Source organism: Carassius gibelio, chromosome B5, assembly GCF_023724105.1.
Source record: "Carassius gibelio isolate Cgi1373 ecotype wild population from Czech Republic chromosome B5, carGib1.2-hapl.c, whole genome shotgun sequence".
NCBI classification, from domain to species: domain Eukaryota; kingdom Metazoa; phylum Chordata; class Actinopteri; order Cypriniformes; family Cyprinidae; genus Carassius; species Carassius gibelio.
The window spans coordinates 214238-230141 of NC_068400.1; the positions used below are offsets into that span (position 1 = coordinate 214238).

The window sequence follows — 15904 nt, forward strand, 5'->3', positions numbered from 1 at the left end:
TGGACTGGACTCATCTAGCCAAGAATCCAACTTCACCACCCACTAATGTCCCTACTGAGTATGCTGACTTCGCCGAGGTGTTTAGCAAAGACAAGGCCACCAATTTGCCACCTCATCGCCCCCGGGACTGCGCCATTGACCTCCTTCCTAACACCTCTCCACCTAAGAGTCGTGTTTATCCGCTGTCTATTCCTGAAACCAAGGCCATGGAAGAATACATCGAAGAGGCCTTATCTTATGGGTTTATTAGGCCATCCACCTCTCCCGCTGCATCTGGGTTCTTTTTTGTTGACAAGAAAGATGGTGGTTTAAGACCTTGTATTGACTATCGAGCACTCAACGCTATCACTGTTAAGAATCGCCATCCTTTGCCTCTTATCCCTTCTTCTCTGGAGCAATTACGTGAGGCCAGCTATTTTACAAAATTGGATCTCAGATCTGCCTACAATCTCATCAGAATCCGTGAGGGTGATGAATGGAAGACGGCTTTTCTCACCAGCAGGGGGCACTACGACTATTTGGTTATGCCATGTGGGTTGGCCAATGCACCTTCAATCTTCCAGTCCTTTGTTAATGAAGTTTTCAAGGATCTCTGGAATAAGTATGTGATTGTCTACATAGACGATATCTTGATCTACTCTTGCTCCATGGAGGATCATATCTCTCTTGTAAGAACTGTGTTGTCACGCCTACTCCAAATGGTCTTTTTGTCAAGGCGGAAAATGCCTCCGACTGTGGAATCGGTGCTGTCCTCTCTCAGCGTCATGGAACACCCGGCAAGTTACACCCTTGTGCATTCTTCTCAAGAAAGTTAACTCCAGCCAAAATAAATTACGATATTGGTAACAAGGAATTATTATCCATCAAGGCCGCTCTTGAAGAATGGAGACACTGGCTAGAAGGCGCCCTTCATCCCTTTCAGGTCATTACAGACCACAAAAACCTAGAGTATATCAAGAATGCCAAGCGTTTGAATCCTCGTCAGGCAAGATGGGCACTCTTTTTCACTCGGTTCAATTTCGCAGTCACATACCGTCCAGGGAGCAAAAATAGTAAGGCAGATGCATTGTCACGTATCTATGACTCTGCCAATTCACAGATGAGACCAGAAACCATCTTACCACCATCCATCATCATCGCACCTATCCAGTGGGACATTATGGAAGAGATTCAACATGCCCAACACGAAGAGCCATCCCGTCCAGAGTGCCCAGCTGGGAAAATCTATGTTCCAACCTGTCTGCGTAACAGAACCATTCAATGGGTTTACACATCCCCTGCTTCTGAACAGCCTGGAATTAATCGCACCACGGCTTTGGTCAGAAATTCTTTTTGGTGGCACACATTATCTGCAGATGTCAGTAACTATGTACGTGCTTGTCAGATCTGTGCTCAGTCACGAACACCTCGACAATTGCCTGCAGGACTTCTAGAACCGCTACCAATTCCCCAACGGCCCTGGTCACACCTGTCTATTGACTTTGTCACTGATCTGGATTCACCACCATCATGGTCTCCATTGACCGCTTCTCTAAGTCTTGTCGTCTCATTCCATTGAAAGGAATACCCACTGCCATGGAAACTGCCGAAGTTTTGTTCAATCAAGTATTTAGGATTTACGGACTACCAGATGATATTGTGACTGATCGTGGGCCACAGTTCACATCCCGTGTTTGGAGAGATTTTTGCAAACATTTAAACATCAACGTCAGTCTCACATCTGGCTATCATCCTCAAGCTAATGGTCAAGTAGAGCGTCTTAATCAGGAGATTGGAAGATACTTGAGATCATACTGTAGCCATGAACAGGAGAAATGGAGCATATTCCTCCCATGGGCAGAGTATGCCCAAAATTCCCTCACTCACTCTTCAACTGGGCTTACCCCCTTCCAATGTGTTCTTGGATATCAGCCTCCTCTGTTTCCCTGGTCTGGGGAGCCATCTGAAGTGCCTGCTGTTGATGATTGGATTAGAAGTGAACAGGTCTGGGACAATGCTCATGTCCGTCTCCAGCGGGCTATTCGATCTCAAAAGATCCAAGCTGATCAACACAGACTTCCATATCCTGAGTATCAGCCAGGTCAAATGGTGTGGCTTTCCACTCGTGACCTACGCCTGAAACTCCCGTGCAAGAAATTAAGTCCAAGGTACGTTGGTCCTTTTAAGATTATACGTCAAGTTAATCCTGTTACATACCGTTTAGAGTTGCCTGCTAATTACCGCATCTCTCCGTCCTTTCATGTGTCCCTCCTGAAACCGGCCCACGGCCCATTGACCCCCAAACCACTGACGAAGAACCGCCTCCACCGCTTGAGATCGAGGGAGCTCCTGCCTACCTAGTCCGGGAGATCCTAGATTCTCGCAGGAGGAGGGGTCAGATGCAATATCTCATTGAATGGGAGGTATACGGCCCGGAGGAGAGATCGTGGGTATCAACTAAGGACATCTTGGATTCATCACTTATTAGAGACTTTCACCAAACTCACCCAGATCGTCCGGCACCCAGACCAAGGGGTCGTCCTAGAAGAACACCTAGAGGTGTTCCTAGGGGGAGGGAATCTGTAACGTTTGATCAGGCTCCAGTCCACCAGAGGGAGCCTTCACCTGAATATTGAACTCTGCCATTTCCTGTTCCTGCCACATCATTTCCTGTCTTGTCATTTCCTGTCACCCTGTATATAAGTCATTTGTTTGCACTGCCATTTTGCAAAGTATTGCCAGTTCACTGCCTTACTAAGCGTTATTTCATTGTTCCATTGTTGATACTTGTTACGATCTTTGCTTTTGCTCTTTTGACTCACGTTTTTGGATTACTGTTTTGGATTTGTCTGCCAGTGGATTGTTTTGCCTGTGTTTTGACCCAAGCCTGTGACCTGACCACGAGTTGTGAATATTGTTTGGATTTTATGCTCACATCCTATAATAAAGACCCGCTTATGGAATCCACTCAGCTTAAATCCTCCTTACAGGCGTGATCTTGGATCTGCTGTCATAGCAACAGGTCCGTAAGCTTAAACCTGCTCGGGAGCAGGCTTATTTCATGTAAACAGGATTAGATCGCTTCTCTTCAACCAGAACTGATACTCAAAATATGTCTGCTACCACCGCTACTTTATTACAAGAGTATCGTACTGATCCAGGGACAATAATTTAAAATAATCATATATATTTTTTTTTTTATAATATAAAAATGCTGTGTAGTCCATAACAGCCTACTATAGACACACCCAGTTTTATTCACTGAAATATTTATTTGCCATACAATTATTACTTCATAATTGTATTAGAGTCTTACACACATGCTATACAGATAATAGAGTCGTGCATTATCTTGAGTGATGACTGCTATTATAAGAGTGGCTTGATGGAGTGCAGGAGATGCAGATAACATGATATTGACCCTTAAGAAACTTTCATTAATGCTGGTACATAACAAATCTGCCCAAATATGAAATGAACAGATAATTTCTACATCGAAATAAAAATTTAAAGACTGCACAACTATTATAAATTGTGAATCTAAACAATTGGGAATCATGAAAAAAAATAAAAACATGTATCTATTATCTGTCTCATGTATCTATTATAACATTTATGTAGTTTTGTTTGCTTGGCTGTTTCCTTATAAAAGTCCAGAAATTTGTCAAGTTTTTCGTCGGGTGTCATTTTAAATTATATGATGTCATTACATTGCCGTCTGCCACCAGCCAATCGCTGCACTGCTGATCATGGTTTTGAGTATCGATACATATCCCCTTTTAAGCCAACACATGAACGCGCAATTATCTCAGATAACTCAATCCAGCGATACTAATCATTTTTATATTATTTTTAAATATTTTTTTAATTATTATTATCTTAATTTTTTGTCCCTGGATCAGTATGATACTCTTGTGATAAAGTAGCGGTGGTAGCATACATATTTTGAGTATCAGTTCTGGTTGAAACGAAGCGATCTAATCGTGTTTACATGAAATAAGCCTGCTCCCAAGCAGGTTTAAAGGTGCCATCTGTAATGTTTGGCAAAAAAAAAAATCAAGTCATACCCCACATTCCATACCAGATGGGGGCAGTATGCATCAATAAAGTGATTTGGTCTACTCTAGAGTTATGGCGTGCCGTCCTGTCCAAAAATAAGGCTACTGATTTGTCGCGTGAATTCACCGTACAGTTGCCAGTAGCCACTGAGTTTGCCACTGACAAGCCGGCGGTGCATCAGTATACACACTCACCTCACGCAGCGAACCGACTCAATTTCCTCACGCGAACGCCTCACTTTCCTCAGCAAACGACTCACTTTCCTCAGCGAACGACTCACTTTCCACACACAGCGAATGACTCATTTTCCTCAGCGAACGGATCACTTTCCTCACGCAGCGAATGACTCACGCAGCTAACTGACTCACTTTCGACTCACTCGGCGAACGACTCACTTTCCTCACGTAGCTAACCGACTCACTTTCCTCAGCTAATGACTCGCGCAGCTAACCGACTCACTTTCCTCAGCGAATGACTCGCGCAGCGAACGACTCACTTTCCTCACTCAGCAGACAAATGACTCTCTCTTCATGTAGGGACCGAATATTATAATTAAAGTGACTTCTATATTACATCCCAAAGAATATTTAGATATAATATGTAAATATTCAAAAACGTGTACATTTCAATAAAATGAAATAATTGCCTATTGCCTAATTTGTGAATGCATTGTTAACTTTTTTTTCTGCAGTCACTAGGCTATACTGATATATTTTTTAAAATCTATATTTTGTAAAAAATAATTCAGATGTCAATCAGGTGGAAAGTACAGCCCACTACTTTCAGTTCAGGGAAGAGAGCGGAAGGATAGCTGAAGCCCTTTGAAAGAGACCAACACCCGCTACAGGGAAACAACCACGCTCGGAATCACAAATCAAATCCGATAAGAATACCAGAGTAAACATCGGCACTGCTTTTAATCGCTGGAGACAACTGATGGACCTGAAAGAAATGAGGTTCGACTCCGAACTTGCAAGTTAGATGCTTTTAGTATTTCGCTAGAAGTTTGTTTTATATGTTTTTGTATTTGTTTTCGGGAAGTTATAACATAGAAATGTATCGAAGGCTGTTCGATAAACGTGCTAATGTTAGCGATGGCTAACCGTAGCTGCGTTTGATAATTAGCTAGCTATAACTTAACGTTACCCATTTTATTTTATCTGAAAGGTTCAGGTACGCTCTGCGAGTTATTCATGTATTGCAGGTTGGCTGGTGGTTATGTTGCCCGCATACCGCCTCCCATGGCCGAAACTGGTATTACGACACCTGTCGGGCCGGGGCTAGTAATGCTAATGCTAATTAAGGTTGATATCTTGATATCTATAGCACTATAACTTGACATTTTTTTAATGACATCATCGCCCTTATTTCTTCTCATTCTTTTGATGCGTGTAGGTCATGTTATGGATATTTTTACCTCAATTTTTGCATATGGCACCTTTAAGCTTACGGACCTGTTGCTATGACAGCAGCTCCGGGATGAGCTTTGAAGAATCAAATGATCCAAGATTACGCCAAATCGTCAACATTCAAATCCACCTAACTGAGTTAGCGACGTACGAAGAACAGGCCCCAGGTTAAAGAGATGGGTCTTTAATCTAGATTTAAATGCGAGAGTGCGTCTGCCTTCTGAACAATATTAGGTAGGTTATTCTAGAGTTTAGGCCCCAAATAGGAAAATGATCTGCCACCCACAGTTGATTTTGATATTCTAGGTATTTTCAAATTGCATGAGTTTTGAGAATGCAGCGGATGTGGAGGATTATAATGTAAAAGGAGCTTATTCAAATACTGAGGTGCTAAACCATTCAGGGCTTTATAAGTAATAAGCAATATTTTAAAATCTATACGATGTCTGATAGGGAGCCAGTGCAGTGTGGACAGGACCGGGCTAATATGGTCATACTTCCTGGTTCTAGTAAGAACTCTTGCTGCTGCATTTTGGACTAGTTGTAGTTTGTTTACTAAGCGTGCAGAACAACCACCCAATAAAGCATTACAATAGTCTAACCTTGAAGTCATAAATGCATGGATTAACATTTCTGCATTTGACATTGAGAGCATAGGCTGTAATTTAGATATATTTTTGAGATGGAAAAATGCAGTTTTACAAATGCTAGAAACGTGGCTTTCTAAGGAAAGATTGCGATCAAGTAGCACACCTAGGTTCCTAACTGATGACGAAGAATCGACAGAGCAACCATCAAGTCTTAGACAGTGTTCTAGGTTATTACAAGCAGAGTTTTTAGGCCCTATAATTAACACCTCTGTTTTTTCTGAATTTAGCAGTAAGAAATTACTCGTCATCCAATTTTTTTATATCGACTATGCATTCCATTAGTTTTTCAAATTGGTCTGTTTCAACGGGCTGAGAGGAAATATAGAGCTGAGTATCATCAGCATAACAGTGAAAGTTAACACCATGTTTCCTGATGATATCTCCCAAGGGTAACATATAAAGCGTGAAGAGTAGCGGCCATAGTACTGAGCCTTGAGGTACTCCATACTGCACTTGTGATCGATATGATACATCTTCATTCACTGCTACGAACTGATGGCGATCATATAAGTACGATTTAAACCATGCTAATGCACTTCCACTGATGCCAACAAAGTGTTCAAGTCTATGCAAAAGAATGCTGTGTCAATTGTGTCAAACGCAGCACTAAGATCCAATAAAACTAATAGAGAGATACACCCACGATCAGATGATAAGAGCAGATCATTTGTAACTCTAAGGAGAGCAGTCTCAGTACTATGATATGGTCTAAATCCTGACTGGAAATCCTCACATATACCATTTTTCTCTAAGAAGGAATATAATTGTGAGGATACCACCTTTTCTAGTATCTTGGACAGAAAAGGGAGATTCGAGATTGGTCTATAATTAACAAGTTCTTTGGGGTCAAGTAGTGTTTTTTTTATGAGAGGCTTAATAACTGTCAGAGTTCTGAACAGAGGACCCAAAAGCAGAGGTTATGCAGTACAGTTTATTGACTTATAACTTCAACCAAGGAGACTGCCGTCAGCAGACGCAGATCTGTGATTAAATAAAAGAGGATCCTTGACGGGCAGAGGTCAGGAACCGGAGTCCAAAAACAGGGTTTCAAAGAGTCACAATAGCTCTCTGCCCTTGTGCCCGGTGCTAAACACTCGCAGATGGCAGGTGAGTGACAGTCCACTGGTTGGAGGTGAACTGGGCAGAGAACAAAGGTGAGTGATTGGCTCTTATCCACGTAACTACAGGACAGGAAAAAACAAGACAAGGCGAGGGTATACTCCAGAGGAAAAAATGCTGAAGAGGTCGTAACTGAAAAACAGAGCGTATACTCAACGTTCAACAATAATCCGACAAAAGAAAGAGCAAACAGTGACTAGAAGTAGCCGAGGGAATTAGAGAGAGAAAAGGATCAGGTGAGAGATAATCAGTGTAAGTGTTGATTCTAAAGGGAAACAGCTGCGAGAGAGGAGGAGAAACATGAATGGGAATGATTAGTGTGAGCGCTAAGATAATAGTAATCAGCTGTATGAGTGTGCGTGTGTGAATGAAGGTAAGCAAAACAGGAGGAATGATGTCCTCCATGGCCATGACAGGATAGTACGAGAGTTCTGGAAATTTGGCTGAGACATGACAAGGCTCTGGAAGTTCAGCTGAGACGTGACGAAGCTCTGGTAGATCTGTGGTGATTTGACTGGTTTCATGAAGATCAACTGTGACTTGACTTAACTCACGGAGGTTAATGGTGACTTGACTCATGAAGATCATTGGTTACTTGACTGTGCTCATGAAGATCAACGGTGACTTGACCTTGTTCAAGAAGATCAATGGAAACTTGATCGGTCAATCTTGTTCATTATCTGGCTCGGCTCGGTGTTCATCTTCAGTTCTCTCTTCACAGCAGTTCAGTCAGTGTACTGTTTGAGTAAATTATTTACTACAGCATATTGGTTTGTTTTAATTCAGAGGGAGTGTCAACCACATTAAAAAGAAGTTAACAGCTTAAGTCATTTGTGGATTCATGCGTTTTGGAGACGCCAACCGTTTAAAACGATTCAGTTTGATTTGGTGAACTGGTTCAAAAAGATTCGGTTACATCGAATGATTCATTCGCGAACCTGATATCACACAGCAGAGATTTGAACTTTCTCACAACAGACACGGAAGAGAAGATAATGATGAATAAAGTTGTAGTTTTTGCTATTTTTGGACCAAAATGTATTTTCGATGCTTCAAAAAATTCTAGCTGACCCTCTGATGTCACATGGACTACTTTGATGATGTTTTTATTACCTTTCTGGACATGGACAGTATACTGTGCACACAGTTTCAATGGAGGGACTGAGAGCTCTCGGACGAAATCTAAAATATCATAAACTGTGTTCCAAAGATAAACGGAGGTCTCACAAGTTTGGAATGACATGAGGGTGAGTTATTAAGGACATAATTTAATTTCTTCGATGAACTTTAAGTGTTAGCTATCTGTTCATCCAAACATAAAACATTATTTACCCTGTTTATACTGTATCTGCAAGGTGTTCATTACACATTTTCCCTTTGTGTTAACATCAGTAATTATGAATGTCGAATGTCTGTTGATGTTGTGAAGAACCAGACGGAGTTTGATCCATTTGCAGCTCTTTATTTGGGATAGTCAAACAGACGGGGTCAAACGACAGCAAACTGAACAATGGGGGCGAGGTAGAGACAGAGTCGGGTAATCAGGCAGAAAGTCGAGGCAGGCAGAGAACAATCAATAACGTGAAACAGTCCAGGGTCAAGAGAATAAAACAAAACACGGGTATTAATGCTCAGAACTGACAGCCGGGGCAAATCAAGACTTCGCAATGAGTGTGTGTGTGTGAGCAGCTTATATGAGTGTGGAAATGAGGTGCAGGTGCAAGTGTAATTAGGCCCAGGTGTGAGGCCTTGTGGGAAATGGAGTTCATAGTAAAACTAATATTCGAGCGATGGCTCCCTCTGGTAGTGCAAGGGAGGCGGTACAGGAACCTCCTCTGTAACACATGACTCTTGTTAATGTATTTTACTCCGCCCCCAAACATATGGTTAGATTATCAATGCAATATTGGCAAGATTTGAAAAATTCTGATTTAACTATGAAAATCCTTAGTCGGGGACAGCCCTAATTTAATACTGTAAAGTGCTTTGACAAAATCAGTATTGTTAAAAGCACTATGTAAATAAAGGTGACTTGACTTGACTTGACTCTTTGTTTGATGTGAATGTGATGGTGTGGAAGAATTTACACTATATATATTCTTAGAAAATATATAAATTCCACTCTACCAAGAGTCTTTTGTTGTTTGATTATCATTAAATGTAGACACTTAACTAAAGATGCAAGATGAGATGCAAGATTAAAATAAATAAATAAATAAATAAAATTCTCAATGACCAAATACATGACTGGATAAATGATTTGAACTAATCATCTTGTAATAAATGTTAATTTCAGTTCTATTTTCTGAATATGAATGATCATTTGTAGTAGAAACAACAACACTCAAGCACTGCAAAATGTCTTGTTCAACTGACCGGCTTCACTCCAATAAGATTTCATCTGAGTCTCTTCAGACCTTAGAACTGTACACAAATTATGAGCTTCTAGAATATTTGAAGTTCGGACATAGAGAGCCGCGGTCCTACAGAGTTCAGCTTCAAACTTTCTCAAGTACACCTGAACAAGCTCATCAATATCTTCAGGATTACTAAAAATTTACTTTTTTGGCATTATAAAGCATTTGCATTTGTAATTTGTTATTTTGTTTTTAGAATTGTGATTTGTTCTGCATTTCTTGGGCACCATACAGCATAGTTCTAAAGGATTTAAACATTTAGGAAATGGCTGTGTCAGTGCAGCATAATTATTTATGACACTGTTGACCTATCAGTAAGCCCCATCACCCTTAGTTACTGTTGTAAACTCGTAAAAAAAACAAACAGATTAGCTATCTGTCTTACAATGACAGCTGTCAGTGTGAAAACTAGAGGTGGGCATAGATTATATTTTTTTAATCTATATTAATCTCACTGTGATCTTGAAATTAATCTAGATTAATCTAGATTAAAATGGCTCATTCAAATTCTGCCGAAGGCATTCAGAATATGTGTGTTACCCAAATAAAATTGAAAAACAGTAAGTCTTTGAGAAGGGGTTTATCAAGCTAGATGGTGCATTAGAAATGTACATCTCCTGTTTCCAAAATGCATAACAAACTGCTTGAAAAAGCTGTAAACTAATTCCACATTGCACAAGCGGGGACCCGGTGAAGGTTGTAGCAGTGGGCCCTGTTTGAAATTGTCTAATTTGCATGTTCGTTTATTTTTATTTAAAATCTTTACTACCTATAGAGTAGTACTGCATCCTTCATAACTCCAAAAAGTCTTTAGTTTTATTATATTCATAAGAGAAAGATAGTCTGTACCGATTTTTCCCGGAAAAACAAGACCGGCTGGAAGCGTGACGTGTGGGCGGAGCTAAAGAATCACAAACGCGAGTAAGCTTTTGCGTTGAGAGCGTTTGGAAGCTGTGACAGCTGTGAAGGCTGAAACTGAACGAAAGCAGCAGCAGCAACGACTCGCTCCGAGCGGGGCTCCGGCAGGTGAGGCAGACACACTAACAAGGAGGCAGAGATATTTTAAGCAGTTTTACTCACCGCATGCCGTTCCAACACACGATCGTGACCCTTTTTCGTTGGGATTGCATTATCCTTAAGAAATAAACGATGTGCAAATCCGGCGTCAAACTGGGCCTTGTTTGTAAAACAAGCATCTTCGAAATGCAGGGAACAAACAAAAATACTTGCACAACTCCGTTGATGCTCTGTTAAAATAAACTCCATCCACTGGTCCCTTAATGCTGTTTTTTTTTTGTAATCTGTGCAGGGTTGTCTTGCCCTGGCAACCAAAAACACACTCCTTTTGTGACATTTCGCGACGCTCTCGCTCTGATCAGTGAAGTCTGTTGTGCTCTCAGTGCTCTGCAGTGCTCGGCAGACGTGCCCTTATAAGGAAATTCCGCTCCATCTAACGTCACACAGAGCCATACTCGAAAAAAACTTTCCGAAACTTGTGACAAACCGGAAGTACTCCTTCAAACGTACAACTTAATTTTTGAAACTTTGTCCATGTTTAGCATGGGAATCCAACTCTTTAACAGTGTAAAAAACTCAGTATGCATGAAATAGCATTTCACCCCCCCTTTAAGTTTTTTTTTCACATTTTTAGGTGTCAAGGTACAGAAACTAAATAATTAAATGTAAAAAAGCACTGGATAGTCTTCAATGTAAAAATGAAATATACAATGAAACCAACATTTATTCAGACACCTTCAACATTTCTCACATTATTACAGTTTTGCTATATATATCAAAAAATATATCTGGTGTCTGAATAATTTTTGATTTGACTGTTAAAACTACAAAGTAGTCAAGAGCAGTGAGTGATTTTCATTTTCATTTTCTTGGATTAACATTACAGCAGCCAGTAGCTAAATTAGGCGCGGTCACTTTAAGAGACGATGAACGCATCCAATATAATACACATCCTATTTTTTTCCTCAACAGTTTACTTTCACTTAAGAAATAACTGACAGTTTTTTCGACCATAATTTCGAAGGTGGATATTTTGACATATTTCGTATGTATTTGTCGGCACTAGAGCAAAAATAAGCAAATTCGATGTTCAAGTGTTTTGATCAAAACATTTGAAAACGCTTATTTTTTACGTCTCGAGATGCCTTTCTCTGCGTGAGCCCTGAACACCAGAACACCGCGAGTACTGAATCGGGCTCTTTCACATTTTGTTGTTTGTTTCAAACTGCGATTTGTATTTGTTTTTGTATTTGCAGGAGAGACTTTGAGGAGAATTTTGCAGAAGAAAGCTCGGTTCAGTGTCGCTGTCCGTTAGGCTGGCCTCAACCAGTCGGTTATATAAAATATCAAGGTGAAAGTCATCATTGCTTGCTTAGTATAGACCCAGCTCCCAACCCAACTTTGAGAATAGATTAACGGCGATATTTTTTTTATCGCCCGATAAGAGTCTCGCGTTAACGCAGCACGTTAACGCTGATAACGGCCCACCACTAGTGAAAACCTATTTTTGACAAATTTTGTACACAGAAGGACCACCATTCATGTAGGACTTAAATATGCCATTGAGGGATATATAAAAGATTTTAAAATAAATATTGTGGGTATTAATTTGAAAATGTGTGTGTTTGGAATTGGGGTGGGGCAAAAGTATCAATTATTATATTATTATATTCATTTTTTCAGGCATGTTTGCTGACCAGTTAAGAACAGGGATACCATGGTCCTTAAACCAGGTACTGGTAGCTTTGGCACTGTGTGCAGGTGCCAAGTCCTGTTGGAAAATGAAATCTGCAATCTCCATAAAGTTGGTCAGCAGCAGGAAGCATGAAGTGCTCTAAAACTTCCTGGTATACGGCTGTGTTGACCTTGGACCTCAGAAAACACAGTGGACCAATGCCAGCAGATGACATGGCACCCCAAACCATCACTGACTTTGGAAACTTTACACTGGACCTCAAGCAACGAGGATTGTGTGCCTCTCCTCTCTTCCTCCAGACTCTGGGACCCTGATATCCAAAGGAAATGCTAATTTTACTTTCATCAGAGCACATAACTGTGGTCCACATAGCAGCAGCAGTCCAGTCCTTTCTGAAGCGAGATGCTTCTGACGCTGTCTGTTGTTTAAGAGTGGCTAGACACAAGGAATGCGACAGCTGAAACCCATGTCTTGCATACGTCTGTATGTAGTGGTTTTTGAAGCACTGACTCCAGCTGCAGTCCACTCTTTGTGAATCTCCTCCACATTTTTGAATGAGTTTTGTTTCACAATCCTCTCCGGGGTGCGGTTATCCCTATTGCTTCTAAACTTTTTTTTAAGAAATATTTTCCTTCCCTTCGCCTCTGTATCAATGTGCTTGGACACAGAGCTCTGTGAACAGGCAGCCTCTTTTGCAATGACCTTTCGTGTATTGCCCTCCTTGAGAAAGGTGTCAATGGTCATCTTTTGTACAACTGTCAAGTCAGCAGTCTTCCCCATGCTTGTGTAGCCTACAGAACTAGACTGAGAGACCATTTAAAAGCCTCTGCAAGTGTTTGAGTTAATTAGCTGATTAGAGTGTGGCACCAGGTGTCTTCAATATTGAACATTTTCACAATATTCAAATTTTCTGAGATACTGAATTTGGGATTTTCCTTAGTTGTCAGTTATAATCAAAACTAAAATAAATAAACATTTGAAATGTATCAGAATATGTGTAATGACTGAATTTAATATACAAGTTTCACTTTTTGAATGGAATTAGTGAAATAAATCAACTTTTTGATGATATTCTAAATATATGACCAGCACCTGTAGGTTGACAAGTTGAGGGAAAAATGGGTTGAAATTTGTACGTGTCATTTGTGTGAGAAAGATGTGTTTCACACAAGATCTGGAAACTGGGCAACCTTGGAATTTGTGGACGTGATTATTCATATGAGGTTTGGCCCATACAAATTATGGGAGTCGGAGGCAAATGTAGCAAACATATAAAATACTCCCAGTGGGATTTTTTAATAGAAAGATTACATATAAGGAACTCCCGCAAACTATCTTAACTTGCAATTGTAATTTTTCAAGTTATGATGGTGTGCGGGAGTTCCTTATATGTTGACACGACCTACCAGGTCTTATTTTTCTACGCACCTATTACTTACAGGTGTGCGATGAGTTCGTTCACTAATAGAAAGATTAAAAATATAAAATAAATATGGTAACATGTATAAACATGATTATAGCGGGATAGAATGGTAGAATATGGAAGAATTCCAGAATAAAAAGGGAGGGTTGAGAGGAAGTCCTATTATATTATAGCAACCTTAATGTTAGCTATAGCCAGAGATACCTTGCTAAAGCACAAGATGGCACTAATGTTCTGCTTGAGCAGATGAAAATTGTTAAATGTTTAGTGTCCTGACACATGCCAGGAGAGAACCAAACATGTTACCAATCGCGGCAAATGCGGCACCCCAAAAGCCACTGGCAGTGGAGATTGTGTAGTTATCCTCTGAGGGTGCCAAGAAGGAGCCCCAACTGTCTGTTGAAATTGTATGTGCCTGGTTTTGAACTAAATTTAGTTTTTACTCTTTTGTTTCCTTTTCCCCATGGACAAGGTCCCACTGGGTACTTTGCCAATAGCAATAACAAAAGAGGAGAAACATGCTCCAGATATATCTGTTGATATATCACTGAAATAATTTGTGTTTATTCATTTTAGATGGATAAAAGACATTTTGAACAAACTTTACAGACATATGTATGGTTTTTAATGCACACTGTTGCAACCTTGATGTGCTTTCATGCCAATCTTGAATGAATGACTGCATGTTATTTTAAAGAAAGAAAAAAAGGTTTCTCTTTACAATATTTCAATAAAATACAACATCCTCTCTAAATAGAATTTTTATTTAAAAATGTATTTCTCTAAGTCCCCTACTTTCATCTTCTCCCTTGTAAAGACCTAATTCTGTTCTGCTGTAAGTAGTGTTATGTGACTAACCTGCCACCATCTGTATGTCTCGTCTGGGAGTGTGCTGCTTTTCCTGGACATCAGTGGGTGGAAGGATTGGTTAAACCGTTCCATAAACCAGCTATCATTTTCATCATCAAGGTGAGTTATACAGTGTTGACAGGAACATGTTCTTCCTGATAAGCCCAGCACGGACCTGAAGAAGTACAGCGAGGGTTCTCTGAGTGTGTAACTGAACACAAACATTGAGAAGGTCATGGCACACAAAAGTCCTGTTAATGTGCGTATTTTCCTCTGGGTGAACCGAGACATTTTAAGCTTGAGTCTGTCTTTCACCCCAAAAGAATCCAAAGAGAAGTGAGGGATTTATAACGTATTCTTTGTTCTCCCACAAAAAAATAATTGAGAAAAATGAAAATATACAATTATGTGATTCTTCACTCTCCAGCAGGTGTCCACATTGTGAAGAAGAACATGTGAACCTTACAATGGGTTGTGAGGCAAGACAATGAAACAAATCCCTGAAAAAAAATCCTTGCTAGATTAAAATCCCTAAAACATACAGTCCTCAATCGTTAAAATGTTCTCCGGAAAAATTCCATAACATTCTGAGATCTTTTCTGGAGGATCTTTCTGGAAATATCAAACATCTGAGGACAGTGATCAGGATCCAGGTCAATCCAGGAGAGTGTGATCAGGATGCTAGTCTTCTCTCTCCTGATAATAATCTTGTCTGTGTGATCATCTACCTAGAAAAGCAAACACAAAATAACTTAAGACTAAATATCAGCACACATTTAGATTTTTTTCCTAATAGCTGAGATTCGTTTCCTAAAATTAAGCCTCTTTTATTTAATATTCAACCTTGTATGACAAAACTAAAAACTTTTTGTCAAAAAATGTTGTCAATGATCTAATTTAGTATTTGCTTTTAGCTACATGAATACTACAACAAAGCACCATTACACACTGTGAGATTTAAATAGTGTTCCTCAAACATTTAATACCAACTAGATAAAAAAGTTTGTCGACAAACTTTACAGTTTTTCTAAATTGATTTGGCTCAGTTCTCAAATGATTTTTTTATTTCCCAAAACACTAAAGGTGCTGTAGGGAACTTTTGTAAAAAAAATATTTTTTACATATTTATTAAACCTGTCATTATGTCCTGACAGTAGAATATGAGACAGATAATCTGTGTAAAAATCAAGCTCCTCTGGCTCCTCCCAGTGTCCTATTGCCATTTGCAGAAACGCCATCGCTCCCGGTAAAAAATAACCAATCAGAGCTGCGGTCCGTAACTTACC

General features: G+C 39.9%; 1 protein-coding gene across 1 annotated transcript in view; it reads right to left on the reverse strand.

Moving 5' to 3' along the window:
• Nucleotides 1-15340, reverse strand: part of LOC127957433 (CMP-N-acetylneuraminate-beta-galactosamide-alpha-2,3-sialyltransferase 1-like) — a 30351-nt gene extending 15011 nt beyond the window's left edge. Inside the window, exon 1 of the mRNA XM_052555964.1 lies at nucleotides 14628-15340. Coding sequence (XP_052411924.1) covers nucleotides 14628-14909 — 282 coding nt within the window. The 5' untranslated portion in view covers nucleotides 14910-15340. The remainder of the gene's footprint in view (nucleotides 1-14627) is intronic.
• Between the last annotated feature and the right edge of the window lie 564 nt (nucleotides 15341-15904).